Here is a 26,948-nt window from a genome sequence, read left to right as displayed (position 1 = left end):
CAGTTACATTCCGTTACTCGAGAAAACGGAAAACTTGCTCAATAGAAAGTCAACACGTAGACTATAGATATTACACAGTCCCGAAAAGAAAAGAAAAAAAATCCATGACACGCGCAGTCACCAAGTGCGTACAACAGACAAGTCAAAATTATGGTGGATGTCGCTAATTACTCATGATGATGACGACAAACAACCCAGTCCAAAAAAAAATCCCTGGCACACTTCGCATACATATAATGTGGTATGTCCTCTGCGTTTTAACCCTCCTCAACCCCAAAAACCTTCAACACAAGCAGAAACACAGAAAATCCCATCATGTGACTCACGGCAAGGTGCGCGTCATCCGTGCCCCTCTTCTTGGCGTTGGAGTCGAAGAGGACGTTGCGGCCGCGCCTCTCGCAGTCCTGGTACACGATCAGCCGGATGTGACTGGGCTCCAGATGGGGGATTGGCCAGCTACGTGGAAGGAAAAAGAGCGGTCATTAAGTAGGGCTGAACGAATTTGAAATGTGATCTAATTTCATTTTTTTCCCTCAATATTGCCATTGCGATTTAAATGACGATTATCTTACAAGGTCCTTTACCCGTGTAGAATTGACGACTATTACCCCCCAAGTGCATAACTGTCAACCCCGAGGTATACTAAATCTTATGAAAGTGTAATTTGCCCTTACATATCTGTATATAATCTTACACATTATTTTCAAATGGCTGCTGTCACGTGAATGGAAATCAGCGATGTATGGCGTACATGTGTGAAAAGGTGTTTCAAAATGTACGCTGACAGTGTACAATTTGATAGGTATGCGAGTGATAGCGTACATTTGGGGTATACACTCTTCATGAATATTTTTTTTTTTTTTAATTTGGGGTATACACTCTCCATGAATTTTTTTTTTTTTTTAATTTGGGGTATACATTCTCCATGAATATTATTATTATTTTTTTAAGTTTTTAATTGATCTGTGCCCAATGGTAGCAGGCCGCGGACTGGTTGCTGGGAACTACTGATGTAAAAAGCATTCCAGAAGCAACAATAACAACACTAAAGCCTGTCTGAGACTCAGCTTGCTGTTGTAAAGCCAAGCCTAGACAACGGCACGACATCCCGACTCAAAACTAAATCAATCACTTCACGAGAAAATCTGATCTGTTTTTACCGAACCAGGGCTGTTGCCAGGCAACTGGCGCCACCAGGGTTGATCTGGAGAAGGATTGGGCTGCGTGCCTTAGAGACAAACAGTGCCAAGCTACAATCGGCGTGGCGGGTGGCTGCCCTTCACATAGTCCGGGTAAGCCGAGTGCTTTTGAGGAAACTCGGTGTGTGTTTCTCTGTGTGTGTTATTTAGGAGAAGCTGTAAAGATGACATGGGGGGGCTACATAGACACTAAATATAGCATTTTTATTGATGGTCCGGGATTGTCTTGGTTAACCTCGAGAATAATCGGCACAGTCAGTTAAAAATAATGAGACATTGTGTTCTTATGTGGATTTACTAAGAAAGAGTACAAACAAAAAAAAGTTAAGAATAGCAAAAAAAAAAAAAAAAAAAAAAAAAAGGAAAAGCTATTATTGATTATTTCATTTGGCACAAGCCAAAATAAAATGTTAGAGCAAAAGTGCAAGTCACGCAAAGCTTTGGGTGTTTGCTTAGTAAACACAAATATACATGACCCCATTTGCTGGACTTTTTTTACAGGAAACCCTCCTCAAGTACTGTGACGATAGAACCAAGAGCAACACTTTAATAATAAAATAATGTCACACAAGGTTAGAGTTTTGGGGTTCAAGCCTGCGTTAAGGTTTCAAGCAAGGTTTAGGGTTTCCAGCCATGGTTAGGGTTTCAAGACATGCTAGGGTTAAAAGCCTCGGCTAGATTCTCAGATTGGGTTCTAATGCAGTGGTTAGGGTTACAAGCTAGGTGTTCATATTTGGGGTCATACTGGGGTAGGGTTTCAAATGATGGTTTCAGGCCAATGTTAGGGTTTCAGAATGTGGTCGCAAGCCTGCAGGATGGTTTTAAATTTGGATTTCAAATAAGGTTTTCAGATCTGGGTTAGAGTTTCAAACCATTGTTAGGGTTTCAATCCTAGGTTAGGGTTTTGTGTTAGTGCTTCGAATTAGGGTTTCAAGCCTGTTTTAGGGTTTTGATTTAGGGATTCAAATTAGGGTTTCAAGCCTAGGTTAGAGTTTCAAGCCATGGATACTGTTTCAAGGCCATGTCAGGGTTTTAATTGCGGGTTAGGGTTTCAAGGCTAGGTTAGGGTCTTAAACTAGGGATTTAAGATTGTGCTACAGTAAAAAACAAGGGTTTGGGTTTAAATTACTGTTTCAAGCAAGGGATTAGGGTTTCAAGCCTTTGATCCAGTTTAAAGCCTTGGTTACAGTTTCAAACAAGGCTTAGGATTTAAAATTAGGTATACTCTTTCAAACGAGGACGGAAACACAAACTGCGGTCACTCAGTGAAAAAAAACAGGTCATGTGACTCAATCTTTATGCTTGGTTGTCAAAGCAAAGCCATTTGTCATAACTCAGGCTTTGACAAGGAAGTCGTACATTGAGCACTAGTCCTCTCCAAAAGCCAATCATGTGCTCATTCACCTTTGCTTCTACTTGCGAGTCGACTAGAACGCTCCATCTTGCTGTCATGTGATGACGTGCCTCGGCCAAAGCTCTAACCTCAGCGGCTTGCCGAGTAGCTACGCTGCCGCATTAACACATCACACTCGCACTCGGGGAAGATTAAACCACTACGGGGACAAGTTGGCAGCACAACCTCAATTAGGTGAAAGGCTCAAGGGCCAAAACTACACTACAACATTCTCCGTGTGTTTGTGGGGAACAAGGACACGTGTTGGGAATGCTATTCAGCTCACGCTAGTGTAACGGGGCGAGGGATGGGCCTTGATTTACATTACTACAAGTATTGTCACCCACACACTAGCTTATAAAGCTCTCCAAAAATACAGAACCACGCTTAAAAACGGAAACCAGACTGAATGGGTGAGGTCAGCATGACTGCCCCAGTCCAGGCACCTCTTGGAGGAAGACTTGGGCAGTTTGCTCTGGATCAGAAAGAGAACCAGACTTTAAAAGAGGCCAGGTAAACCTGACTGTCCCAGCCGAGGGGACTCTTAGATGGGCAGTAATCTGAGCAGGCCTGGGCAGTATGCTTTGGAGCTCTCACGCAACTACATTTTGAGAGGGAAAAGGTAAGAATGACTGATTGCCCCAGCCAAGGTATCTGTTGGGCATGCGACAATTTGAACGGGCATGGGTATTTAGCTCTGCAGTCATCAGAACCAGACTTTGGGAGGTTAAGCGTGACTCTCGCATTCAAGGCGCATCTTGGGCAGGCAATAATCCGACTTCACCTGGGCACCTCCGTTTGGAAAAAAAATAAATAAAAAAGGACCGGACTTTGAGGGGGGCGAGATTAGCATGACTTTCCCAGCCAAGGTGCCTCTTAGGCTGGTAACAATATGAACAGGCCTAGGAAGTTTGCTCTGAAAACCAGACTTTGGGAGGATGAGTTAAGTATGACTGTTCCAGCAGCTGTTCCAGGATTCTTTTGGGTGGGCAACAACCCGAGCAGGCTTCAGGAGTTCACAAAAAAGAACCAGACTTTGTGGGTTGAGACGAACATGAATGACCCAGCAGAGGCCACTCTTGAGCGGGCGATAATTTAAGATGGACTGGGTGGCTCAGTCTAGCGCTCCCCAGATTTGTAAAAATTTCTCCTCTCTGACCTAAACCCCGAGAGTGCTAAATGTGTGACATAATGCCTGCTTGGGCTACATAATGAGCTCAAATAACACATTACGGGCCCCCCGCGGGTCCAGCTCTTGTGTGTAAGATTACACATCAGGCGGTCATTTTAGTCAAGTCACATGCCTCCTTGTAACTTGGCCACCGCCTGCCCAGCCTGTTTGGCTTGAATCACTGCAAATGTACAGAATGTTCATATTCACTTTTCAAATATTTTAAAATATACAATGAATCAATCGTTAACTAATTTGCTCAAGGAAATGCCCATCCCTTGTTCCAATATCTAGTTACTAGCGTGAGTTGAATAGGTTTATGGAACGTCAACTGTCCATCCATAATTTCAAATGATTTCTATTTGTGGAATATCCCGTCTAACCCTGGTTCCAAATTCTAGTTACTAGTGTTAGCTGAATAATGTTAGCAAAATGCTAAACGTCAATCCAGAGTTCCATATTTTAACTGCTAGCGTTTGCGGAACGTGACGACCATCCAGTTTTGAATCTAGCTAGTAGCAGAATATCAACATTCGTCAGAATTTGAGCTACGAGTGTTACCTGAAGAGCATCAGAAGAATGCCTAATGTACTTCCCTCGTTCCAATTCATAGCTATTAGCAATAATAAAACACATGCTACATGCTAAGCGAGTTTACCATTGTTTACGTATTTTCTATAGATTGGAGACTAATCCAGTCTGTTCTAACAAGAGTAGGATTTGGCACATTGAAGAGAAATTTGTTGTCTAAAACATTAATTGGAAAAAAAAAAAAAGTAACTTCAAGCAAGAGCTAGCATAGTGCCGCTTATGTTACTGGGGGGTGGCGTGGGGTACGAACATAACTTTTCATTAAGATTTCGTACTAAATCCTGGCAAGTGTTATTACATGGGTTGTTTACAGATTCAGGCTGACTCTCTGCACAATGCGGAGACGGCGAGTTGACTGCCGCCTTTGTTTTGAAGATGACAGCGAGAGGACAGAGCCAAAGGAAGACACAAAAGACATTCTGTCAGCGACTGTAAACAACAGCCAATATTTTTTTTTAAACTCAACAAGCAGAGCTGAGCAATTAATCGATTTTATTGATCATTTCATGTTTGTCATTTTTCTTAACTGATTTTTTGCACCTTCAGTAGTTTCTTACACTAGTGATAAAGCAGCGAACAGAGAGGTGCTACAAAAGCAGTCAGTTTCCAATTCAGTCCCTATATTTTGTGACTTTTCTAACCCCTGAGGGACTGTTTGAAAAAAAAAAACTCTTAATCACACTGAACATTGCAGTCGACATGGTGCCCATTGATACATTGATTCAGCAGTGATTTATCCACATTTAAAAATTTGGACCCCGAGTATGTGCAAATATTTTGCCGTGGTCGCCTTGCCTCACCTGTACAACTGTACAAGAGAAAAGATGTGTGGGGGAAATCGGTTAAAATGGGAACCTTGAGGGAAAGAAATGTGACATTTTATTCTAAGGTCACATCAGCCAGCAGAAGACAAAGTAAGAAGACAGGGGGGGGGGGGGGGTCAACAAAGTACACGAAAAGCAGTATTTGCAGCATGTGAAAGTGAGGAAGCGGTGATGTGGCCGGAATCTTGTGACTGTCACAGATCGGCGAGTCATTCATAAAAGTGGCACATGACTTCATGAGCGTTGCAAACTTGCACTGTTGGCTCCAAAAAATAACCTGCCTTGATTCGGACCACCGCATTCTGTTGTAGTTGCTTTACAGAACTATTGATGGATTGACCCGCCCCCCACCCCTCCCGATATAAACTACATCCGAACCAAAAGATACGCGCCAAGCATGTAAACCGGGTGTAAAAACAAAGACAAAAATGTGTAAAGACAAAACACAGCTGATCCACATATTAGTAGCTCCTACCTGAGCATCGTTGTGACTGTGCCAGTGTTTCCCGTGGGCGCTTTGGCCAGCTTCGAAGCTGCCTCTCTGCGCTCACTCAGCCTCTAAGAATAACGGCCGACTAGATTCACACAACATGACACATGTCAGGTGATTGCGGCTCAAGCGGCAGGCATGGAGCGGTGGGCTAACGACATACTGCTGACTGCCTCTCTCCCTCTCCCTTGTTTACAGCCCCTTTCGCGCTGCCTGTGAAAATTGGCTTTGTTTCTGTTCTGTGTTAAAGGTACAGTACCGAGAAAAAAAAAAAAAAAAAAAAATTAACAGATGGAACAAAGGGGGGAGGGGGACAAAGTAGCTCTAAAATGTCCATGACTTCAGAGGTAGTATCGCACTTGTAGCTTCGGTCTGAAGGGCACAGGTGGGATAAATGCCGGCTCTTCCATTATGCCCATGATGCCGAAATTTGGAACTCTTCATTAGTAGTGTAACGGTAGAGTATTCAACAGGGATGACACCAGTTTTGGTGCTGATGCTGTACACCTGTACTTGTAAAACTGCTCCACCTCACTCCAATACAACTTTGCCAGAACCACACATAGCTTCCGAGTAGGAGCCACGCTAACCGTGTCAGGATCCATTAACTAGAATTACCAGCAAACTTTGTACTCTGTTTACATGAGATGATGGAAATTTTCATTACTTTTGAAACCAAACTGTGACTCTGGGCTCCTTAGGGAAAAAATATCTCCCCTGGAGTCCAAACATTTGAGAACCCTGCATTGCAACATCCATGACTCCAAAACCTTTGGACCAAGAATCTGCAGGCCTGCTTGCATGGCAGCTTTACTCCACTGCTCTGACGTCAGCAACAGCCTGCTAACTGACCCCAAAGAGCCTTCACGCTAATGCTGCCACACTTGCGAGTGCACATTTGTGCTGCCCGGGGGGTTACATAAATACCTCCTGCGACATTTCTCCGGACACATCTCAGCCTCATTTTCTATCTGTTTTAAAAACTAAATGTGACCCTTATATGCACGGAAGTTTGCCCATCCCATTAAAAGGCAATTGCAATGCAACCCTAGACTTCCAAATGAAATCCCCCACCCGCCCTTACAGAGTTGAACTCTCCCCTATTAGTGACTTGCCTCGAGGCAAAAAGCAGAGCACCTGACTACCTGCATATCTGCCGCCTTCACCGTTGTTGAAAGACATTTTCCCATGATGCGCATCTGCATTCCTACAATCACATGAGCGCCGGGGTAGGGACAGTGACCAAGTTTACTGCAATACACTCAGAAGCTTCACCGTCGTTGTTGTCTTTCTATGTGTGTTTGCTTTGGAGATGCCGAAAGATGACTGCTACCGTCAGAGATGCTAAAAACGACAACGGAAAATTGAAACGGCACTATTAAACATATTAAACGGGGAGCTTTGCCGTTTCAGTCTCACGCTTCAAACGAATTACTCACTTTTTGGGGGACCAGTTGGCCGTGAATCAGAAGCAATAGACAGAAACTTTGGCATCCACGTCAAACAACCCTCGGTCAATTTTTTACATCTTTACCTTCTGATAACCCAGAGCACGACCACTTTAAACAATGCTGAAAGCAACTTCCTGATAGCCTCCATAATGACACACAAAAACATGCCTTTTCACTTGTACACACTCACACACGCGGCAGGCACACGCACACCAGCGGTTGACAGGCCTGTGATTGATGCAAGCCTCACATGACACGCCGAGTTATGCAAGTATGTACGCCGTTCGGGAACCAGAGACTTCTCACATGCCAACTCTCAAGGGAAAAAATGGATACTATAAATAAATCGGATGCTTTTTTTTTTTTTTTTGCGCAAGACGCAGTCATGTCAATCACATGACCCCCGTTTCATATGTGATTTATATTCGAAACTTCCTCAGCAGTTAGTGAGCAAATATTATGGGACCGGACTCCAAAGGATGATCCATGGGAGGGCTCCGCTGGGTGACATGTACAGTATGCCGCCTGGGGTCATGTGCCTTAGTCAGGGAAACGGGAGAGGAGTCAGGGGTCGGCCAACCCACCGCCCCGGCTGGTATTCCGCAGGGCTTGCACTGGAGACGGGGCTTTGGGTGACGCGCCGTCCGACGGCCTCAGTTTGCGGTGGTGATGACGGCGACAAAAGTCGCGAGGAGCAAAGGCTGTATTTGTCCCCCGAGCGCAGACAATAGTCAGGATAATGCGGCAGTCAACAATAAACAAATCTTCAATTCTTCATTTTCGTTGCTGCCGTATTTAGCGTCTTAGCTTCTTCTTCATCTGTTGTCCTTCTTCGTTGGTTTGCCGTTGGAAAGCCAAAAGGCAGCGACACATACTAAATATGGTAGCAGCGACATTGAAGAATCGGAAATGCTCCGGGGTAGGGCTGCTCGATTAAGCGATTTTGAAACCGAATTTTCTGGATAAAACGATGTTAAAAATGTTCAAAACGGCACGTTCGATTTTGTTATTTTTGGTGCATCTAAGTGTAGTGTTGTGTTATGTTTGTACATTCTCTTCGTATTAGTACTTTCTGTTACTCTTCTCTTCGTATCAAGATCTCTGTTTTCCGGTGGTTACTTCCGTGTTTGTCATGCGGTCGCATGAGTAGCGCGTTCAATCCAATTGCTGAAATGCGGAAGCAATTGTCCGCTGGCCGAGGAGAAAGTGACACATGTGGGGGATTGTTTGCTGCAGGAGCCGACTATCTGAGCCGCCTGCCGAGTGAGTGAGGAAGTGAAGTGGAGCGAATGCTCAACTGACGGAATTGGCCAGGTCGATGGTGAGCTAGGAGCCCACGATTGAAACTTGAAAATTGCCTGGAATAGAACTGAACCATTCTGAATCATCCCTGCCTTTCAGCCAGCCGATCCCCGTCATTGAACTTAAATTTACTGGCATTTTGAGTTCAAAGAAAGAAAAAATAAGTTTAAATAACTTAAGACATTCAAAATACTTCAGTTTTCATTATTTTTTATTTTACAAAGAAATCGTAATCGTAAAATCGGGTTTGAGAGAAAATAATCGGGATTTTCTTATCAGGCAAAATCGAACGGCCCTACTCCGGGGACATAAACCAGTGTCTCAGTAGTGGTTCAGCTACTTCATCGTTGTTGTCCTTCTTCGTTTGATGACGAAAGGCAATATTGACATTGACTAAAAATTAAACATATTCCAAAGACAGAGTCTGATAAAAATGTGTATTCTGACTTGACTAGTGGTCACCACTTGTTGATTGATTGGTTCAGTTTGCTGTCTATATTGTAAATGGATTAATGGGCTGCTCCTTCTACATAGTGGGCAAAATGGGGAAAATGGATGAAAATAATTAAATATCACCGCATCGGCCCCTAAAGGCGCCAACTCACCGGGTATCTGCCCGCGAAGACAGATGGCCAAGTCCAGCCCTGCCCAGGCTTGAAATCAAATAGATGTCTGACATCATGGTACAAAGCAAACATTTTGTGTAAAATTCAGGGCTCATACAAGGAATTTTGATTTGACCGGAAGCAAGTATCTTAAGATTTGACTAAGGAGTGCAAGGGCCTGTTTATTACCTTTCGGATGATGTAGCTTGTGTCTTTCATTATGCTGCAGCAAAACCAACAAAGTGTGTTCGTGCTTCAAGAATTAAACCTCAACTACAGTCGTGATCAGCATACAGTTTCAAAGCATGTGAGATCGCAGGCTAAAATTCATCTATAAAAATGCATTGATAACCGGCGGTCCAGTCCACTGCCACCTTGCGCGTTATGACGTCACACACGCCAGTCGCGATGGGCACGTTCTGCACGTCGACATTCAAGACAGCGGCACGAGATGCACTTTGAACCCATTCGAGTTTACATCGTCACGCGTCGCGCGAAACGACAACAAAAGAAGCCACGCGACAACACACAATCTAATGGGGGATGTTTGAGGCAAAAGCGACACAATTTAAGTCTCACGTCGAGTATTTCACGCAAGACTTGAATGGCAATAAACACGCTAGCGTCTGAGTTAGCCCAGCTAGCTGCTAGCCCCCCCCCCCCCCCGACAAACATGCTAAAGCGCGTTGCCCACTTACTAGACTTTCTTTACTGACGTTAAACCAAACCCACGCGGCCAAAAATGAACACCACAAAGCAAAGAATCTTGACACAGTTAAGGAGGTAATAAACGTCATTACTATACTCGTTACGCACACAGGCGTCCACATGAGCTACCTGAAAGCTGGCTCCTCTTTGTTACATCTCTGCGGGGGCGGTGAAAAAGCGCTCTTCTTGTTGAAAAGTTTCTGAAAGAGAGTCGGAGGCATTTTGTACCAAAGTGGGATGATAAAAGAACAGAGTCCCTTTTCCTTTTTTTTTTTTTTCAAATCCACGAGCGAGTCTTGTTCCTTGTAACTGTCTCCATGGGTGTCCTAGTCATATGACAGGCATTAGTCACGGGAGCCGCTTGGCAACCGACCTACCCCTTCTTTTTTCTGATTCGCTAAGCAGGCGACAGAATTATCTGATTGGCTGGCTATTCTTGGACAGCACCACACGTGGTCAACGGGTGCCCCCAGTGTTGATGTTTTGTCGGGATTCGTAAGGCACGTAAACGTGTCCTCGTTCTTTTTTTTAAATTAATATAAATCCATCTGAGAGCAGCTTTCGAGAGAACGAACGAAAAGGAGACATATAGTGACTATTTATTTATTAACAATTTCCTTACAATCGGGATAGCTTGCATTACTTTGGATGCAACCACTGGTCAGGAGTGAATAAAACATACATAAACGATGAACATTTAAATACAAACCGCATGTAAAACAGCGACAAGAAACTCCTGTTTGTTAGGAAGTTGCACGGCTGACATCTAGTGGCCATTTAGCAGCTTAAACCTTAAAAGTAAATCTATTTAACAATTAATTTCTACTTGAGGTGAACAAAAGTGCAATGTGTTTAACCACACCACCTGCTACAGGTCACACCTTTTAAAATGGGCTCCTCCGAGAGTAACGAGATATTTGGCATCACGGGACTGAAGATTGTACGAATAGGGAGCAACCTGCAAGTTGCACATGCCGCTCGCGGGCTCGCCGAAAGAACTCCTTCCTGTTGGAGTCGGAGTCAAAGTGGAAAAACATGACTTCGCCGTCCCCTTTAGAATTCTGCTTCTCGCGAGGCCTTGGGCTAATCTCCTGCATGGCAACCAGAGGACTTTTGAAGCACAGCATCTTCCTGTACCTGATGGGCCTCCTGTCGACGGCAGACTAAAGACATGGGAACAAAGTTATTTAGTTAAATTGTATGTGTATCCTCCTGTTTTTAAAGGAGACTTATTATTCATTTTTTTCCGGCAATTTAAAACCATTCTCCAAAGGTAAGATATGTCTTGTTTAAATTAGTCAAGTTTGCATGAGTTGCTTACGTTCAGTGACTCGCCCATCAAGGATTTGTCTGCAGAGCGGATGACTGAAATGATCCAAAACGCACTCAAAATGACAAAATTATTGGCGGAGTTGATTACTGTTGTTAATATGACGACCATCATTTACCTGAATGAGTGTGAGGATCATATGCGGTTGCCCCCAGGTTGCTGCAGAAAGGAGATACCATGTTTGAAAAATGCATGTTAGTGATTAAATTGTGTAGGGGGGGGTTACCTCACCTTATCTGTCCGTTTGTGTTGACCAAAATAGGGGTGGCGTCTGAATACAGAAGAATGGCATGTTATAACTAAAGAAAATAATAAAAACTCTACAATCTGCAAATATCTGTCAACCATAATAAGATTTCAATTAAATTTACCACACGTATGTGGATGTAAAGGTCGGAAGAAGCTCATGAGAGTTTAATCTCGATCTGATCTAGTTTTGGCATTTGGGGGGAAAAAAATCGCATGGAATGTGTTCAACTGCTTCAAATGCCAAGATCAAGTTGTATTATCTTATTAAATTTGGTTATATTTGTGCGTCTCACTCTTAATTGTTACACAAGTATAAAAAGCTAACCACTGCAAAATGTAAAAACAAAAACAAAAAAACATAAAAAGCTCTACTGTTACAGGATTTTAAGAGGTTGTACTGGACTTATTTCTCTTGTCAAACATCGGCATACCAATGTAAAAAAAATAAAAGAAGCCAAAGAAAAAGCATAGCTAATCCGTTGTTGTTCCCTGAATTGAAGTCTTGCAAGATACCTTGCATTCCTGATTGTAATCCACCTTGGTGTAACTTGACTTCCTCTGAACTATTAAGACCTAAAATGGTATTGTGGTATAGTCGCTGTAGTTGTACTCACGTAAGCCTGGTGGGGGTTTCCTACATCAAGCTTTACTCACCGAGGACAGTAGAGACGTTGGGAGGCTGGTGCCTGTGAATGCTCTCGGCGTGGCTACTGCCCAGCAAGGTGGAATTCTTCACCCGCGGCTGCCGGACATCCACTGGCGAAGCGGCACCATCCTCGGCTGAGAATTCAAACGTACTATCTGCAGATGAGTGAGGAGATCAAATTAATGAAAGCAATTTTTCGCTTGTCACTAGGCAGACTTCGGACTTACTATCACTGTCTTGTCTGAAGATCTCAGGTGAAAGAACACTGCTGGAGGTCGAGGAGTCCCAGACGTCATCGTGGGCTGAGGAGTCCCTTGAGTTCTCAACTGGTGTCACAGTTAGCGCTGTTTGAAGTGCACTAGGACTCATCTGACCCAAAGTGACATGGCCGACCCTCCCAGCTGCTGTTGCTGATGACAATATAGGCGTGCTGTCGGTGGAGCTTGGCTGAACCTGGGATCTGCATCGCGAAGGCCTACTGCTGGTCTGCGTATAAAAAGACAACATGGAGGATCTTGCCAAGCCCAAACAAGAAACTCATCCTATGCATGCATTTTTTCATCAAATGAAATCAGGGACAAGACATAGAAGGCACAAATTAATATTATTGTTTGTACATATGGAAACATACTTCATTAATGTTTCTAAATGGAGTCCATTAAACATACGGTTACCATTTTTGGATGCAAAAAGCAAAAGGTACAAAATGGAGCCTGACAGACATAGTTGTACCTTTTTGGCTCCCGAAAAGGTACAAAATGGAGTCCAAAAGCATGCTTGAACCTTTTAGGACTTGAAAAAGTTTTTTTTTTAATTGAGTCTATTAAATGTAATTGCACCTTTTTGGATCTTTAAAAGATACAATATGAAGTCAAATGGATTTTTTGCACCTCAAATGAACTCCAATAAAACATTCTTGTACATTTTTGGACCTGGAGATACTTCAAAATGCAGTCCATTAAATACAATTTTATCATTTTTGGACCAGTAAAAGGTACATAATTGTGTTCACTAAACAAACATACTTGTACCATTTAGGATCTGACTTCTATGTTATGTACTATTTAGACCTTGAAAATCTACAAATTTATGTACAAAAGTTACAAAGTGGATCCAGTAAACATTGTTCCTTTTTGGACCTGCAAAACATACAAAATAGAGACCAATATAAAAACGTGTACAGTACTCCTTTTGAAAAAATAGAGTTCAAAAGGTAAAAAGATAAAATTAATAATAATAATAATAATAATAATAATAATAATTTACAAACCCGGAAAGGTACAAAATGGAGTCCAATCCAAAGTACTATCATGGGGTATTTTAGTGTTTAATTTTGGTCCTGAGATACTCGAATGTAATCAGATTACTTACCCGTAAGTGGCTACTTTGTGCTACGGTGTTACCTTCGGGCTCATGTTCAGGTACTGCTTCGAACTTGTTTGTAAATGTCCAACGTCCCCTAGCTTGGAGTCAATTACACGTATTTACAAGTGATATTTCGTCGTTTCATTCACGACAGAGATTTTCTTACCGTGTCTCCGTGTCAGAGGCGCCTTCAAAGGCGTGTCTGCTTTACAGCGGGGCCTGGTTTTAAACATTTTCTAAAGCAAATAATAAGCTGAGACGTTGAATTAAATGGTCAGGTGGACGGCGGATGTTAGCCCAACTCATGGCTAACGTCAGTAATGACTTGGCGTAGCTGCTAACTGAAAAAAAACACGTATATACGTCTCAATTACAAACAATAACATTGTAAGATAAATAATATATGATCCGTAAATTATTTTAATAATACATTTTTTGGGCGTATTATCGCATACTTTAAAGTATTTGGTTGGGAAAAGAAAAGCTGTTAATAAGCCCAAAAATAAAACACTTGTGGACTTACTTTTCGATGCTCATTGAGTTCAAGTCTCACACTTAAGTTTACAATAATTAGGTGTGCTTTTGTTCTTACGAAAATTGCTCGAATTTCTAATCATATAATGTTTTACTTTAATTGTGATTTGTAATTATTATTTTTGTGCATTTTAATCCACTCATGAGAAACCAAGCAAAACAGTGTTTTAAAATCATTCCAGAATGTTTTTATTTCATGAACCTGGTCCTCCCTCCTGCCCCCAGTCATTGTCATCATTATTATAATTATTATTACAAGGATATGCTGCTGATTTGACTGCAGAAAAAAAGAGAAATAAATACATACAATTTGTCCCACTACACACACGCAATTAAAAGAATAAAAAGTAATAGAAATCCCATTCAAACCGTCAACTCGAGTAGTCAATAAATAACCTTACATCTATAGTGTAGCTGTCCTCATGTATGTACATCATTCATTTTCACACTCTGGGACAAGAATCAATCTTGAAAAGCTTCTACATTACTCAGTGATTTAAAAAAAAAAAAAGCTGCTGTTTAATCAAAAGTGAATGGTCGCTCTCTATTTTCACCGTAGGGCAATCGCATGCACTGCCCCACCAAGTCCTGCTATTGCTCTCCTTAATTCATTCATTTTGTGTTAAAAAAAACCAAAACCAAACAAATGACAGGAAAGAGAAGAGTGGTGGGTGTGCGCGTCAGAATGGCCACCATTACTGGTAAGGCAGGAGGTTGAATGAACCGACACAAAAATGTCCATGTCTTGGATGTTTAAATGAAACTCTACTGCACGTTGAGGTCGATCTGGGTGGATGAAGGGTGATTTTTTTTTTTTTTTTTCGTTTTTGCTGCTTGTTCCCGAGTGCACATTGTTGTTGTCGTTTTGGAGGTCTGCCCTCACATGGAGATGGTGCTGTAGAGCTGCTCGATCTTGTCTTTGAAGAACTCCCGCAGCTCGGGCCGCTTGGCCTTCAGTGTGGGCGTCAGCAGGCCGTTCTGGATGGAGAACATCTCGCTGTGGATGTAGATGTTCTTCACCTGGTTCGAGAGAGTAGAAGAGGACTTTGGGAAGGGGTAAACACACTTAGACGCCACTCGACCTTGTGCACACTATACACTCAGTAAGAGATGAACTGTTAAAAAACAATTCCCTTGACATTCCTGTTTATCTATTTAAATAAGCATAACAAATACTTCTTCACCTGCTCAAATGAATGCAGAGAGCTGGCCTTGCCCAGACGCACCAGATCCTCAAGGATGGCCTTCTTAAGTTCCTATCAACACAGCCATTACAATTCTTGAGGTCCCTCAAAAATGCGACCTTGACATTTGTCTACAACTGCGCCACCTACTGTGTTTTTACACAGGTCCTTGTAGGTGCCTAAGATGCCTTTCTTCTTGGCCCATGCGGGCATGACTTCCGGGTCGGGCACTATAATCCCCACCAGGCATGACTGCACACAAACATAAATGTTGAAAATAAATGAATATGAGACAAAGGTTGAGAATTCCAGTTTTTATTTCATGGTATTCACATTACGATGTGTGAAACAACTCAGGACAAAGCCCCTTTTGTTTGAAGCCGCCCACTTTTCAAGTGAGCAAAAGGATTGGAACATTTTTCTAATTGCAGGTGTTGCCTTTTAGATTGATTGCTTACACATGAGATAGTTCTTGTTTTTGCCTTTAGGTTTCACCTGTGAAAATTGATCAGAGCAACTTCACAAGCATCGGGCAAGGTGAAAAGATTAATTTGGAATGTCCTGACAAAGAAAGAAACTACTAGTGTACTGCGCAACAGACATCAGACAGGTTGGCCGATGGTAGCTGTGAAGAAAAACACCCAAAGACAACAGTTCACATCCACTGTTCAAAGAAGACTTTGAGAAATGCCATTCCACAAATTGCAAACCACTCATCAGCAAAAAATAAAATCGAAAGGCCAAATTAGATTTTACAATAAACCACAGAGATGAGCCACAAAAGTTCGGGAACAAATCTTTATGGACTGATGGACTATGGACATTAACCTCTACCAAAGTGATGGAAAGGCCAAAGTATGGCGAGAGAGAGAAAGGACCCAAAACACACTGCCAACACAACAAAGGACGTCATCGGGGGGAAAGTGGAAGGTCTTAAAGCCTACATACACCAATCCGACGTCGGAGGTCGTGAAGCGTCGCGGCGTCTGATTGCGCCGTCTGATTGGTGTAGTGACCACCATCGTAGCGTCATAACCCATCAGGAAGCGTCTGTGGGCGTTTGAGCATGTTGAATCGGCGTCGTGAGTCGTGACATTTGGTCACTCTGCTTGGCTATTAGCTAGCCAATCAGTGCACGGGGCAAGAACAGGAAGTGACAAACAGTGAGCACCACGCCTTTGCTGCCTTAACCTTCTTACAAGTACAAGAGCGAGGGTTGACAATATAAGTATTTCATGATAGCGTGTCAAGACCGTGAGGGTTTACTTGGCGTGGGAGTTCATCGTGAGCGACGAATATAGCTGAATGCATTATTTACATTTTTATAATCCGCTCCCCCGCCCAATAGCTTTTCGGTAGGATTTTTCTAACCATGAGAAATAGTGACTACCGCCACCGATGGTATGGAAGGGGATTACATCTCACGCGTGCGCAGAAGGCTATGGTCAGCGTCTTCGTGTGTCGTTGCGGTATATGTGCCGACAGCCGGTTCCGACGCCACAGTGGGTAAGCGTCTGTCACAGTTGGCCAACGGCGGATTGGTCTATCTAGGCTTTAAGACTGGCCAAGTCAATCACCGGACCTTAACCCAATAGAGCCTGCATTGGACCTCCTGAAGAGGAGACTGAAGGGAGAAAGCCCCAGAAAAAAAAAAAGAACTGAAATAGGCTGCATTAATGGCTTGGAAAAGCATTTCAAATGGGGAATGCAACATTCGATGGGTTGCAGGCTTGATGCAGTTCCTGCAAGTAAGGGTTATGCCACCAAATATGAAATGTTATTCACTTGAAGTTCATTTCATAATGTCCGTTCCAATACTTTTGCGCACTTGAAAAGGCTTCAAACAAAAGGTGCTCTGTACCGTTGAAAACATCTAGATGTAAATACCATGAAATAAAAGCTGGAACTGTCAACTTTTGTCTCATAGTCACCTTTTGAACCGGAACAATGGAACTGAGCTTTGGAGGGGACTGTATGAGCTGAAGTGGTCAACTGACCTGGAGGCTGTCTCCGTGCACGTAAAGCTGGGCCACAGGCTCACTCCGGATGTAGATGTTTTCGATCTTCTCGGGGGAGATGTACTCGCCCTGCGCCAGCTTGAAGATGTGCTTCTTCCTGTCCACGATCTTCAGCGTGCCGTTCTGCAATAAGGCCAAGCGAAATCAAACGGCTAGCGATCGATCGCGACAGTTTCAAATTACCAGACGTACGGGCAGCCATTTGCCGATGTCGCCGGTGTGGAGCCAGCCCTCCGGATCCAGCGTCTCGGCGGTCCTCTCGGGGTCTTTGAGGTAGCCCTTGAATACATTTGGTCCCTTCACGCAAACCTGACCGGGGACCAAACGGAATCCTTTGTACTTTTTTGAATGTTAATCTCTTTGACGACTTTGCGAAGAAACTGTGTTCTGTGTAATATTCAAAATTATAAAAATTATAAGACAGCAGGAATAGACTCCAGCACACCTGCTTTTTTGACAGTGTTTACAAAAACATACTTGAGGTTCATCTATGACAAGAAACTGATATTTACGAAAACGTATGGCAGGTTTATCGAAGGCTAAAAATGTTAAAACTTTATTAAAACATTTGTTTGGTCACTTGAAATTATTTACGATTTGTACGAAAAAAGAATGATAGGTTCATCAAATACTAAAATGATCTACAATTGGATGAAAAGGGTTGGTTTAGGACTCAGACATATCTTTGATGTTATACGTGTACAATAGATTGATCAAAGTCTACATTTAGCTACAAACTTTACAAAAACACAAACATTAAGTTAAAAAAAGACCATATGAAGTTGAGGGTGTGTGAGAACACATTATATCCACAAAAGACTATCTTTCAATTTTACCAAAGTCTACTTTGGGTTTAGCTAGGACACAAACTCAGCTTTAATATTCATCGTCAATGTTTACATAACCATGTAGATATTTTTAAAAAACCTGTATGTTTGATTTGTCGAAGACTTAATATCTATAATGTTAACAAAAACATATACGCAAGGTTCATGAAAGACCCAAAATAATGTAAAATGTTTACAAAAATGTATGTTATGTTCTCTAAAACAAAAATGTATGTTATGTTCTCCATGGCCTCCAAATGATCCAACACTTACCTCGCCCTCTCCTTTGGCAGCAAAGTAGTTCTTCTCGGGAACATCGACCAGTTTGATGAGGTTACACGGCAGCGGAGCACCGACGTGACCTGAACACCAAAACCAAAAACGTTGTTACAAAAACAAAAGCGTTCTGATTTAGTCATACAACATTTTCTGTGCTTTCAGATCTTAAATAAGGATATTACATACAGCAACTGCTACAGTAATGCCAGTACTGTCCAGCAGGGGGTAATGCTGGCCTACATTTTGCTAGCAAGCTTAGTAGCGTTTCCGTGAAACATGGTTCAGTAACACTATTATTGAAGGTTACATGGCAAAGTTCAGTCAAACACACGTGCTACTCCATCACTAGGATCCATCTATTATGACAATATTTTGAGAAATCATGCAAATTTTACAATTATTATTTTTTTATAATAATGGCCTACTCTAATAAATACACAGCGGTATAGATTATTTTGTAATAAATAAAATTTATTACTTATTTTAATGAAAATAATAATTCTCATTTTTATTATAATTATGCGTGATTGAATAAAGAATTTCTTAATCAAATACATAAACAAAGTTGCAGGTAAATGTAAGGGTGTTTGACTTTCCTCATTGTTTTATCGTATTAATTACAATAACTAAACTAACCAATTATTTAATGATAAAATAAATACAGCTTGGACAGGGACCAAGCCTGCAGCTAAAATCCACAAATTGATGCTCCCTCATAATTGTGATGGTGGAGAAAAATCTATTATTTAAAAAAAAAACACACACAAAAAAACAGAAATAAGCACGGAGCAGGTAAAAAATAAAAAAAAATAAAAAATGTGAACAAGTGGGGACTGCAAATAAAAGCCACATTTTATTCCTATCCTCCAAAATTTATTGGCACAAAGGTAAAACGTCTTCGTTGTCTGTCTGTCATAGATAAGATAAATAAGTTCGAAAAATTGCTTTTGTCAACACTTGACATGTTCACTCTGTAATGTGGCCAAACCACTTTTGCCTTCTTTGGCTGTGTTTGCGACCGACCTCATTCCAGCGCTAATTTATTACTCTCCCAATGTCGTCACTGCCGACTTGACTCTTTTATCACACCTTTCCAATTTATTGGACCTTGGATAGCCTTATCCGTTGCATAAGCAATGTGGACTCACCTGGCGTCCAGTCACCGGGTGTGGTGAAGGTACAGCCGGCTGTGCACTCCGTCTGCCCGTACGCCTCGTACACCTGCGGGGGGAAGTAGGGGTCAGTCTTGTAGCGTATTTGCTGAACTTCTTTTTACACTTGTTTGGCAGAAACTATGCTATAACTAGTGGTGGAAGGTCAGGGACAGAAGGCCTTAAACAGTATCGAAAGCATTGACCTACATTTACAACCTATATTTACAACCTGTTTAATGAAATTCTAATTTATTCCAAACAGTCTATTCTCTTCATTTCGTAGCGTTTCTCTTGGCTGCATTGCTTCCAGTACATGTATATGGATACTAGTTTTTTTTAGTCCAATCAGATTTCAGCCTCTTTGTGTTGCCATGTCAATCTAATTTGCAGAGGGCCCTGAAAATCAGTAGAGCAGGCCAAAGTAACTTAAAGTGTGTTAGCAATGGGACTGTTTCTTAACCAATCGGATTTCAGAGCGCTGGCGCTTGAAGACATTAGCATTTTTCTGCCCTCTGATTGGTTGGTTGGACCAAAACTTGTTACAGACAACTTGGACTAACAAAACACATCTTTAGCGATCTGTATACATTTCTACATTTCAATAGTCTGTGGTGAGTATGATGTATTTTATCACTTTTTTTTTTTTTAAAATGTCTTTGCCATTTTAATAGATAAATAAATTCATTCTGCTTATCTGTACGGCTGCAAATATTGCACGTACCAGAAACTGACAATGTGTGTGTGCGCGTCTGTATAACCTGGCATCCTAATGCTGCTCTGAGGAAACCCAACACAGTTGGCGATGTGGGAGCTGCCCCTGTTATGATCATCCTCAGTCTCCCACCCAGGCTGGCCTGCAACACGCACACACCAACACATTACACGCACACACACATACACACATACACACGACAATCAAGTTCTGCAAGAGACATCCGACATCTGACATCATACTTTTCTTATCTTTGTTCTTGCTGATGCTTGCAGAGATGAAAGGCATTTTGAGAACCATAAGTCTGTGATTTTTCTCATTATTTATTTTTAAAGTGTTACCTGAATCTTACTGAAGAAGATTTTGTCCCAGACGCTGTCGCTGCGAATGATGCTGTTGCTGACCTCAGCGCCTTTTCTCTTGGCAGCAAAGTTGAGGAGCCAGCGCTTCAATGGGCTGTTGGCCTGGCTGAAGATCTGCACACCAGAATAAAAATGATCCACGTTTAGGTGGTTTTTTTTGTTTTGTTTTGTTTTGTTTTGTGTTTTATATTTCAACCTGGTCGTACAGCTTGGAGCTCGAACGCACCTTGTCATACATGCGGTTGAGCAGGCGGGGCACCACGGGGAAAATGGTGGGCCGCAGGGCCTTCATGTCGTCGGGCAGCATGCGGATGTCGCCCTGGTAGAAGCCGATGCGCCCGCCGTGGCAGTAGACCACCGACTGGGAAACAAAACACAACAGTTAGCGTGGCGGCGCTTGTGAACCTAGCTTCTTTTCAAAAGAGTATTGCTATATGTCTTTAAAAAAAATAACACGTGCAGTGGGACAGGTAATTATTTGATCCCTTGCTGAAGTTGGCCCCCCTAACCAAGATGTTAACCCCAATTTTTTTTTTATAGTTTTTTATTAATACATAAAAAACACAATATAAAAGTTTTAAAACATGCATATATATATATATATATATATATATATATACACACACACCATATATGTACTCTATATATACTCTGTCTCTCTCGAGAGAGAGAGAGAGCGAGAGAGAGAGAGAGAGGGAGAGATCGATCGATCTAGGTAAGAAGCGAGAGAGAGATGTGTAATATTGATTGAACTTGAACTTGCAGCTGAGAAGACATGTTTTTGATCATATAGTCATGAAAGAAACATGTCTTAAAAACGGTTGTGGTTTTCACAATTGTCTACTGCTGATTGTGAAAGAAGATGGAAAACACACACACGTGCACAAATAAACTATTCAGGTTTGTTTTTGTGAGAGCTGAGAGCAAATTTTTTGTTCCTCAGACATGTGACAACAGGCAAGTGGCCATATATGGAGTTCCATCAACCCACTGTTGCCGGGCGGATATACAGTAGGTGGATGGTGGGGGCACAACAAGGCACGATAACAGAGGCACTTCCTCATTGTGTGCGAGGTCGTCTGAGGACATGACCAAAGTGCCACCCTCTTGCGTTGAGACATCGGAAGTGTGCGTGAGTGTGTGTTGGGGTGTGTGTGTGTGTGTGTGTTGGGGGGTGTTAGGTAGACATCACATAGTAAGTAACACTGCCTACCTCAATGAGCCTCTCGAACATGTGAGCCAGCGGCAAGAAAGAAATGAGGCAATCATCCTGGTTGGGAAAAATCACTTTCTAAAAAGAGGAAGAAGAAGAAGAGGATGTAGGAAAAACAATCATGAGAAAGGTTGAAGGACTGAAATAAATGCTGTTGATTTTTTGGCTCACATCAGTCACTTTAAGGAAGCCCGAGAAATCGGCCACCACGTTCCCGTGGGTGAGCATCACCCCCTTCGGGTTTCCTGTGTGGGACGGATAACAGGTGGAGGTCAACATAGGGAGGGACACTTTATTCGGTACAGTGCCTGTATGGGAATTGTATCAATAGCAATTGTGTTCATACATGTGTATTGTGTATACACATATACAGTATATATGTTTTTCATTTAAATATTTTTAGTTTAACGTAATGTAAGTTGTTATTTTTAATGTCTTTTGCTGGGTTGTGCAAATTGAAAAATAAAAAAAATGCAGGTTATAGACCCATTTCACATTTCCGCTGGAATTTTTCAAGTTATTTTTTTGATTGTTGTTTCTTATTTGTTATATGGTGGTTTGTGGATGCATCGCAGTGGTTGTGGATCACCTGTGGTTCCACTGGTGAAGCACACGATAGAAAGGTCCTGCGGTGAGGGCGGCTGTGCGGGCAAAAACGTGACATCATCAATCACAATCAGGATAAAATAAAATAAATGTATAATTTTTAAAAAAAAGTGAAAGGTTCTGCAAAGAGTAGCTTTGTGAGAAATGAAAAAAGATGTGCATTAAAATAAAATCAAAAGTCAAAAATGAAATAAAATAAATGCTCTGCAAAAAAATACATTTAGAACAAAACAAAACAAATGTTCAAAAAGAACAAAAAAGATATTTAAAAAAAGGATATTTGGGTAAGAAAGTTATAAAAAAAACAAAGTACATATTTCTGCAAACCTTTTAAACATTTTAAAAGAAATGTTGTGGACTATTTTGTTAAAATGTGGGAAAAAAATATTCTATAAAATTTGACAAATTGTAGGAAAAAATTGCTCTGCAAAAATGACAAAAATTAAACAACAAATTAAAAAATAAAATAAAAAATGTAATAAAAATCAAAATTGTTATGCACAAAATAAAAAAAATTCAGGAAAAAAAGTTTTTAAAAGTCATATAAATAAAAATAAATAAATACGTAGGGTAAATGTGAGACTTGAAAAAACGATGTTCTGCTTTTGTAACTCATTAGATTGTGTACGTGGGCGGTGAGAGGAAACGCACCCAATTATTCAGACTTACTAAAGGTTTTCGATGGTGATCTCTGCCCAGCGCCTTAGGGAGAGACAGGCAAAAAGAATGTATTTTAAACTTGTGTTTCCATGTTAATCGTTTCACACAAACACACACACATCTAAGAAGTGGTAAACCAGTTTGTTGTGTTTTAACAAAGCTTATGATGCAATAGCAGCGGCACAACAAAAATACTATTTTATGTATCATGAGACGTTCTTGTCACGCAATTAGGCTGACACCATCATTATTTAGCAGACAAACTCACAACTTGCACATCGAGCTGTAGAGAAAATGTGAACTGAGGTTGATACTAATGTTGCTAATTTTGTTTTACCTCCATCAGATGCGTTTTCGTGATCAGGAAAAAGTTTGACAAATGCAAAAGTTGCTAATTGCTGAGCGTATATTTACATAATCGTACACCACAACTAGACTGACCATTATTCGGCTTGGGAAATGCTAACGTTGCTAAGCCGTGTGCTACCTCAACTTCCTGCATTGCCTGCACGTGCACGCCGCAGCTGACTCCACGCTCCACCAGGGCCGCATCCAGAGCGTCCATAAGAATGATGCGACGCAAGGTGGGTGTCTCTGCCCGCTCCACGTTAGCTAGCAGCACTTGCGCCTTGTCCACCTTGTCACAGATAACCGTGGAGATGTCGGCTGCGGGGGGGGGGGGGGGGGGGGGGGGCACAAATCACACACTAACATATAACCTGAATCTGCAATTATGTTTTCAATAAGTGTGATAAGAAATGATAAGAAAATACGGGAAAAAAAAAATCATTGCAAAAATGTCCAAAATATCACTATCAAAATTCAGTTTGCAACAAAACTATAACAGTACTTCCCAGATTTGTAATTATTTTGTCAGTAAATCATAACATGTGTACATATTCTCCTAATGAGTCTTACCGGTGTTAATGATGAAGCGTATGGCATCAGGACCCAATGTGTCGTAGAGGGGCACCACCACCATGGAGTACGTGTAGCACGCTAGTTCTGAGATTATCCACTGCAATGACAATAATATAAATTAATGCAGTTAAATATTTTATTTTTTATGACAACATGCTTAAGGGAGTTTTTTTACATTTATTTATTCAGCAATAAACCACAACAAAGTACAGGTTTACTTTTGATTACAAACAAGTTTGACAGTGTTCTGTTATTTAACAATATGATAAATGCTAACATTTTTTACTTCTTTTTTTATTAACCTGATCTCACAAGGGAAATAGAACTAACATGCTAACAAGTTATTGTTTACATTATCTTATATTAGTTACAGAGCATAATTAAGTTTAACAAAGACTAACATTGTTAAGTGTTCTATTTGTTACTTAACGTCAAACCTGAACGATAACAATCAAGTATGACAAACGTTCGTATTCTCCACATGCTGTTTACATGACCAGACCAGTCAAACTTGATTGATGACAAGTTTGCCAATTACAACTTTGACAAATACAAAGAAAACAAGAATTTGTGCTTTATTATTATTATTATTGTTACATGAGCTCACTTCAATGATACGTTGCAGTTGACAATAGTTTGACAAATGATTACATTGCTGTTTTCTATTTCTGTTGAGATAAGCATACTTAAAATCAAACTTTACTTTACTTTACTAGTGATCGAGTCTAACAAACCCCAAAACTGCTTGCAAACGTAATGGCAGATGTTAACATGCTAATGGCAGTTTGTTTCCATCATCTTATGCCACTATTTTATGTGTATTGTTTATTATTGTTTCGTTGAATCCTTTGGGGTTGGCACAAGAAATTTCATTGTACATTTTACAATGACAGGAAAGCTATTCTGCCGGTAAACCGCAATGTCTATATGCATTATGGCTGAGGGAGAAGAGGAGGATAACCTCGGGCCGGTTCTGCGCAAAGACCCCAATGAACTGGTCTGGACTGGCCTTGCAGCCCTGGTGTAGCAGACCCGATCCCAGATGCTCGGCCCGCGACGTGACCTGTGGGGCCGCAACAACACAATGACAAAACTGTATTATGGTCACACTACACACAGACACACATCATGCAAATGACACAACAAGCTCACAGTTATGTCACTCATGCGGCTTCAGTCTTACTGGAAGTCACATGACTTCTCTTAGGGAAACCTTGAGTGCAACGGGACTTTCAATGGCAGCCAGAGGATAGAGGTGTTGCATTTAAACATTTCTGACAATAGAGGGAGCCTGTGAATCTCATTTAGGACGGGACCATCATACAAGATGTTGAGGTAAGATATACGAGGCTTGAGTTTGGTAGCAATCGGATGTAAACTCAAGGACAAATTCGTCTTTGAAAAAGATCCCTGGAAATGACCAAAATCACACTAAAATGTCTGCTTTAAAACCCAAATGGTAGACTTCCTATATATTTCGGTCATTGCTTGTCTGGACATTTTTGTGGGTTAACTCATGATAGACACTCCTACCAAATTTCAAGCGACTAAGTGACATTATTTTTTTTGTTTATGTGTTTCATGGCAAGTCAACAAAATTTGCTCAAATTTGATCAAAAATCATTTGCAATTTAGCTTTGTCCATCGGCCTAACAGACAAACGAATTTGGTAGCAATCAGACAAAATCTCTCGGACGTTTTGTCTTTGATGGACACCTGGAAATTTCTGCTTCAAAACCAAAATATCGGACTTCCATCTCACCTCTTTGTAGGACATCCATTTATAAGGCTGGTTGGGAAGTCGCGAGCCAAGGCAAGGCCCGTCACCTGCGACGAAGATATGACAGCCATCACCACGGCGACCAAACATTGCGTCAATTTGTAGATCGGTCACTTTGAGAAACACATCCTCGGGTACCTGATATATGGAGACCTCGCTGGAAGACCTCGTACATTGTCCTAGCGTCGTCGTGGTAATGAGTCAGCAGCTTGGAACTGTCACCCATCATGGACCTGCGACCCCCATCTTCATGCTTTATTAAAAGACACACCAAAGACAGCTCATGTAAATAAATGACAACCACCTTTTTAGTATAAAAAATCTTTTCTTTTTTTTTTTCCCCCCAAAAAAACACATTGACTTGGAAATCATATTGAAGACCATCTTGAGTACCACCAAGATCTGCAATTATTTTCTCAATGTTGTCATGGTCAAAATAAATTTTCTTGGTGCAAAAAATGTCCATGATCTCACTATCAATCATTTTCAACAAACCTTATCCAATCATACCCTGGATTAAAGCGCTCCTGCCCTGTGCTTTCCAGATCTGTAATTATTTTCAACAATCATTTTGTGTACATCTAAAGTCTTACCGGCACCTCCTCAGACTGGTGCAGGAGGCTGCATGGCGGTTTGATGGGGCGCGGCCTGGTGGCCAGCCAGTAGGCCAGCACGGCAGCGAGGGCACCGATGCCCACCAGCGTGGAGGTGGGCAGTGAGCTGAAGAAGTGGCCCAGCTCGCCCATGTCTGGCACCCTCAGGCCGCTCAGCATCTCCTGGCCCTGCATCTTCTCCATCAGCGTCGAACTCAGCTCTGTGGGATGACAGGTAAATCCTCAATGCCACTGCGCTATACCGTGTTGCGTTCACCATCCACCAAGGCTGCGGGAAACGACGTTGAGTTGTGTTGCCTTCCTTGTCTGGCAAAACAGCAGGAATGTTTTGTGTTCACCGTCCAGGAAAATGTTAAACAAACTGTGTTACGTTCAATGTCCATCTAGGCATCACTGCGTCGTCAGTGGTACAAAAGTGCAGCTTTGTGTTGCGTTCACTATCCAACCAATTCAATTGTTTAGCGTCCAAGCTGGTTGCCAACATGGTAGCGCTAAGTGAAGTAGTAAGTGTTGCGTTCAGTGTCAACGGAGGAAGCATTATGTTGCATTCAGGGTCCAGTACAAGATTATGTTCACCGTGTGACGTTCAATGTCTAACAAATTAGCATCGTATTGCGCTGTTGTTCTACACGGAGCCATTTGGTTGCATTCAAGGTCTGCCTGGTTGCACTGCATTGCGTTCAGTGTCCAAGGAAGCAGTATCATGCCGCATTCAAGTCTAATAAAGAATCATTGTGATGCGTTCAGTGTCCGCGGTGAA

General features: G+C 41.7%; 3 protein-coding genes and 1 long non-coding RNA gene across 9 annotated transcripts in view; 1 reads left to right on the top strand and 3 right to left on the bottom strand.

The window, feature by feature from the left end:
• Positions 1-10,149, bottom strand: part of fnip1 (folliculin interacting protein 1) — a 29,515-nt gene extending 19,366 nt beyond the window's left edge. The window contains exons 1-2 of one of the 3 annotated variants that reach the window (XM_086013481.1): positions 9,864-10,149; positions 327-456 (exon numbers count right to left, since the gene is read on the bottom strand). In XM_086013481.1, the coding sequence (XP_085869607.1) occupies positions 327-456; positions 9,864-9,955 (222 nt within the window). In that variant the 5' untranslated portion in view covers positions 9,956-10,149. Of the gene's footprint in view, positions 1-326; positions 457-5,653; positions 5,845-9,863 lie in introns of those variants that run through there. The other 2 variants (XM_086013482.1, XM_086013483.1) reach the window with 2 other exon arrangements.
• A 168-nt stretch (positions 10,150-10,317) lies between these two features.
• On the bottom strand, positions 10,318-13,882 carry LOC147133101 (uncharacterized). Of its 3 annotated transcripts, XM_086013485.1 has the most exons (9): positions 13,848-13,882; positions 13,491-13,665; positions 13,331-13,422; positions 12,187-12,445; positions 11,968-12,114; positions 11,296-11,335; positions 11,183-11,223; positions 11,056-11,099; positions 10,318-10,897 (listed from the first exon to the last, which is right to left on the bottom strand). In XM_086013485.1, exons 2-9 carry the CDS (start codon positions 13,555-13,557, stop codon positions 10,658-10,660), a joined length of 930 nt encoding a protein of 309 aa, XP_085869611.1. In that variant the 5' UTR covers positions 13,558-13,665; positions 13,848-13,882; the 3' UTR covers positions 10,318-10,657. The 3 variants fall into 3 exon arrangements, with proteins under 3 accessions (XP_085869611.1, XP_085869612.1, XP_085869610.1); XM_086013486.1 differs by lacking the exon at positions 13,848-13,882 and having other exon boundaries at positions 13,363-13,422; positions 13,491-13,818; XM_086013484.1 differs by lacking the exon at positions 13,848-13,882 and having other exon boundaries at positions 13,491-13,816.
• Positions 13,883-14,023: 141 nt separating this feature from the next.
• Positions 14,024-26,948, bottom strand: part of acsl6 (acyl-CoA synthetase long chain family member 6) — a 37,829-nt gene continuing 24,904 nt past the window's right edge. For both annotated transcript variants that reach the window (XM_086012738.1, XM_086012739.1), the window contains 20 exons: positions 26,168-26,388; positions 25,713-25,827; positions 25,557-25,621; positions 24,756-24,857; positions 23,792-23,891; positions 23,361-23,539; positions 22,883-22,915; positions 22,197-22,248; positions 21,779-21,852; positions 21,608-21,685; positions 20,621-20,755; positions 20,374-20,508; positions 20,079-20,174; positions 19,315-19,387; positions 18,161-18,249; positions 17,253-17,369; positions 17,040-17,183; positions 15,193-15,294; positions 15,043-15,114; positions 14,024-14,878 (listed from right to left, as the gene is read on the bottom strand). In XM_086012738.1, the coding sequence (XP_085868864.1) occupies positions 14,738-14,878; positions 15,043-15,114; positions 15,193-15,294; positions 17,040-17,183; positions 17,253-17,369; positions 18,161-18,249; positions 19,315-19,387; positions 20,079-20,174; positions 20,374-20,508; positions 20,621-20,755; positions 21,608-21,685; positions 21,779-21,852; positions 22,197-22,248; positions 22,883-22,915; positions 23,361-23,539; positions 23,792-23,891; positions 24,756-24,857; positions 25,557-25,621; positions 25,713-25,827; positions 26,168-26,388 (2,123 nt within the window). In that variant the 3' untranslated portion in view covers positions 14,024-14,737. The remainder of the gene's footprint in view (positions 14,879-15,042; positions 15,115-15,192; positions 15,295-17,039; positions 17,184-17,252; positions 17,370-18,160; positions 18,250-19,314; positions 19,388-20,078; positions 20,175-20,373; positions 20,509-20,620; positions 20,756-21,607; positions 21,686-21,778; positions 21,853-22,196; positions 22,249-22,882; positions 22,916-23,360; positions 23,540-23,791; positions 23,892-24,755; positions 24,858-25,556; positions 25,622-25,712; positions 25,828-26,167; positions 26,389-26,948) is intronic.
• LOC147133100 (uncharacterized) lies at positions 23,134-25,935 on the top strand. The gene is made up of 4 exons (XR_015081883.1): positions 23,134-23,457; positions 24,738-24,889; positions 24,972-25,129; positions 25,567-25,935. It is a non-coding gene; the product is annotated as an uncharacterized LOC147133100 (long non-coding RNA).

Source organism: Filicampus tigris, chromosome 17, assembly GCF_054856515.1.
Source record: "Filicampus tigris isolate MCC_2025a chromosome 17, RoL_Ftig_1.0, whole genome shotgun sequence".
NCBI lineage: Eukaryota > Metazoa > Chordata > Actinopteri > Syngnathiformes > Syngnathidae > Filicampus > Filicampus tigris.
The sequence above is the reverse complement of the archived record's forward strand: the minus strand, read 5'-3'. Positions and strand labels throughout refer to the sequence as shown.

Coding starts and splice junctions, on each gene's coding strand:
- LOC147133101 (XM_086013485.1), bottom strand. CDS start 13,557: ATGTTTAAAACCAGGCCCCGCTGTAAAGCAGACACGCCTTTGAAGGCG. Junction 13,423..13,490: donor GCCTCTGACACGGAGACACG/GTAAGAAAATCT, acceptor ATTGACTCCAAG/CTAGGGGACGTTGGACATTT. Junction 10,898..11,055: donor TGATGGGCGAGTCACTGAAC/GTAAGCAACTCA, acceptor CCATGTCTTTAG/TCTGCCGTCGACAGGAGGCC.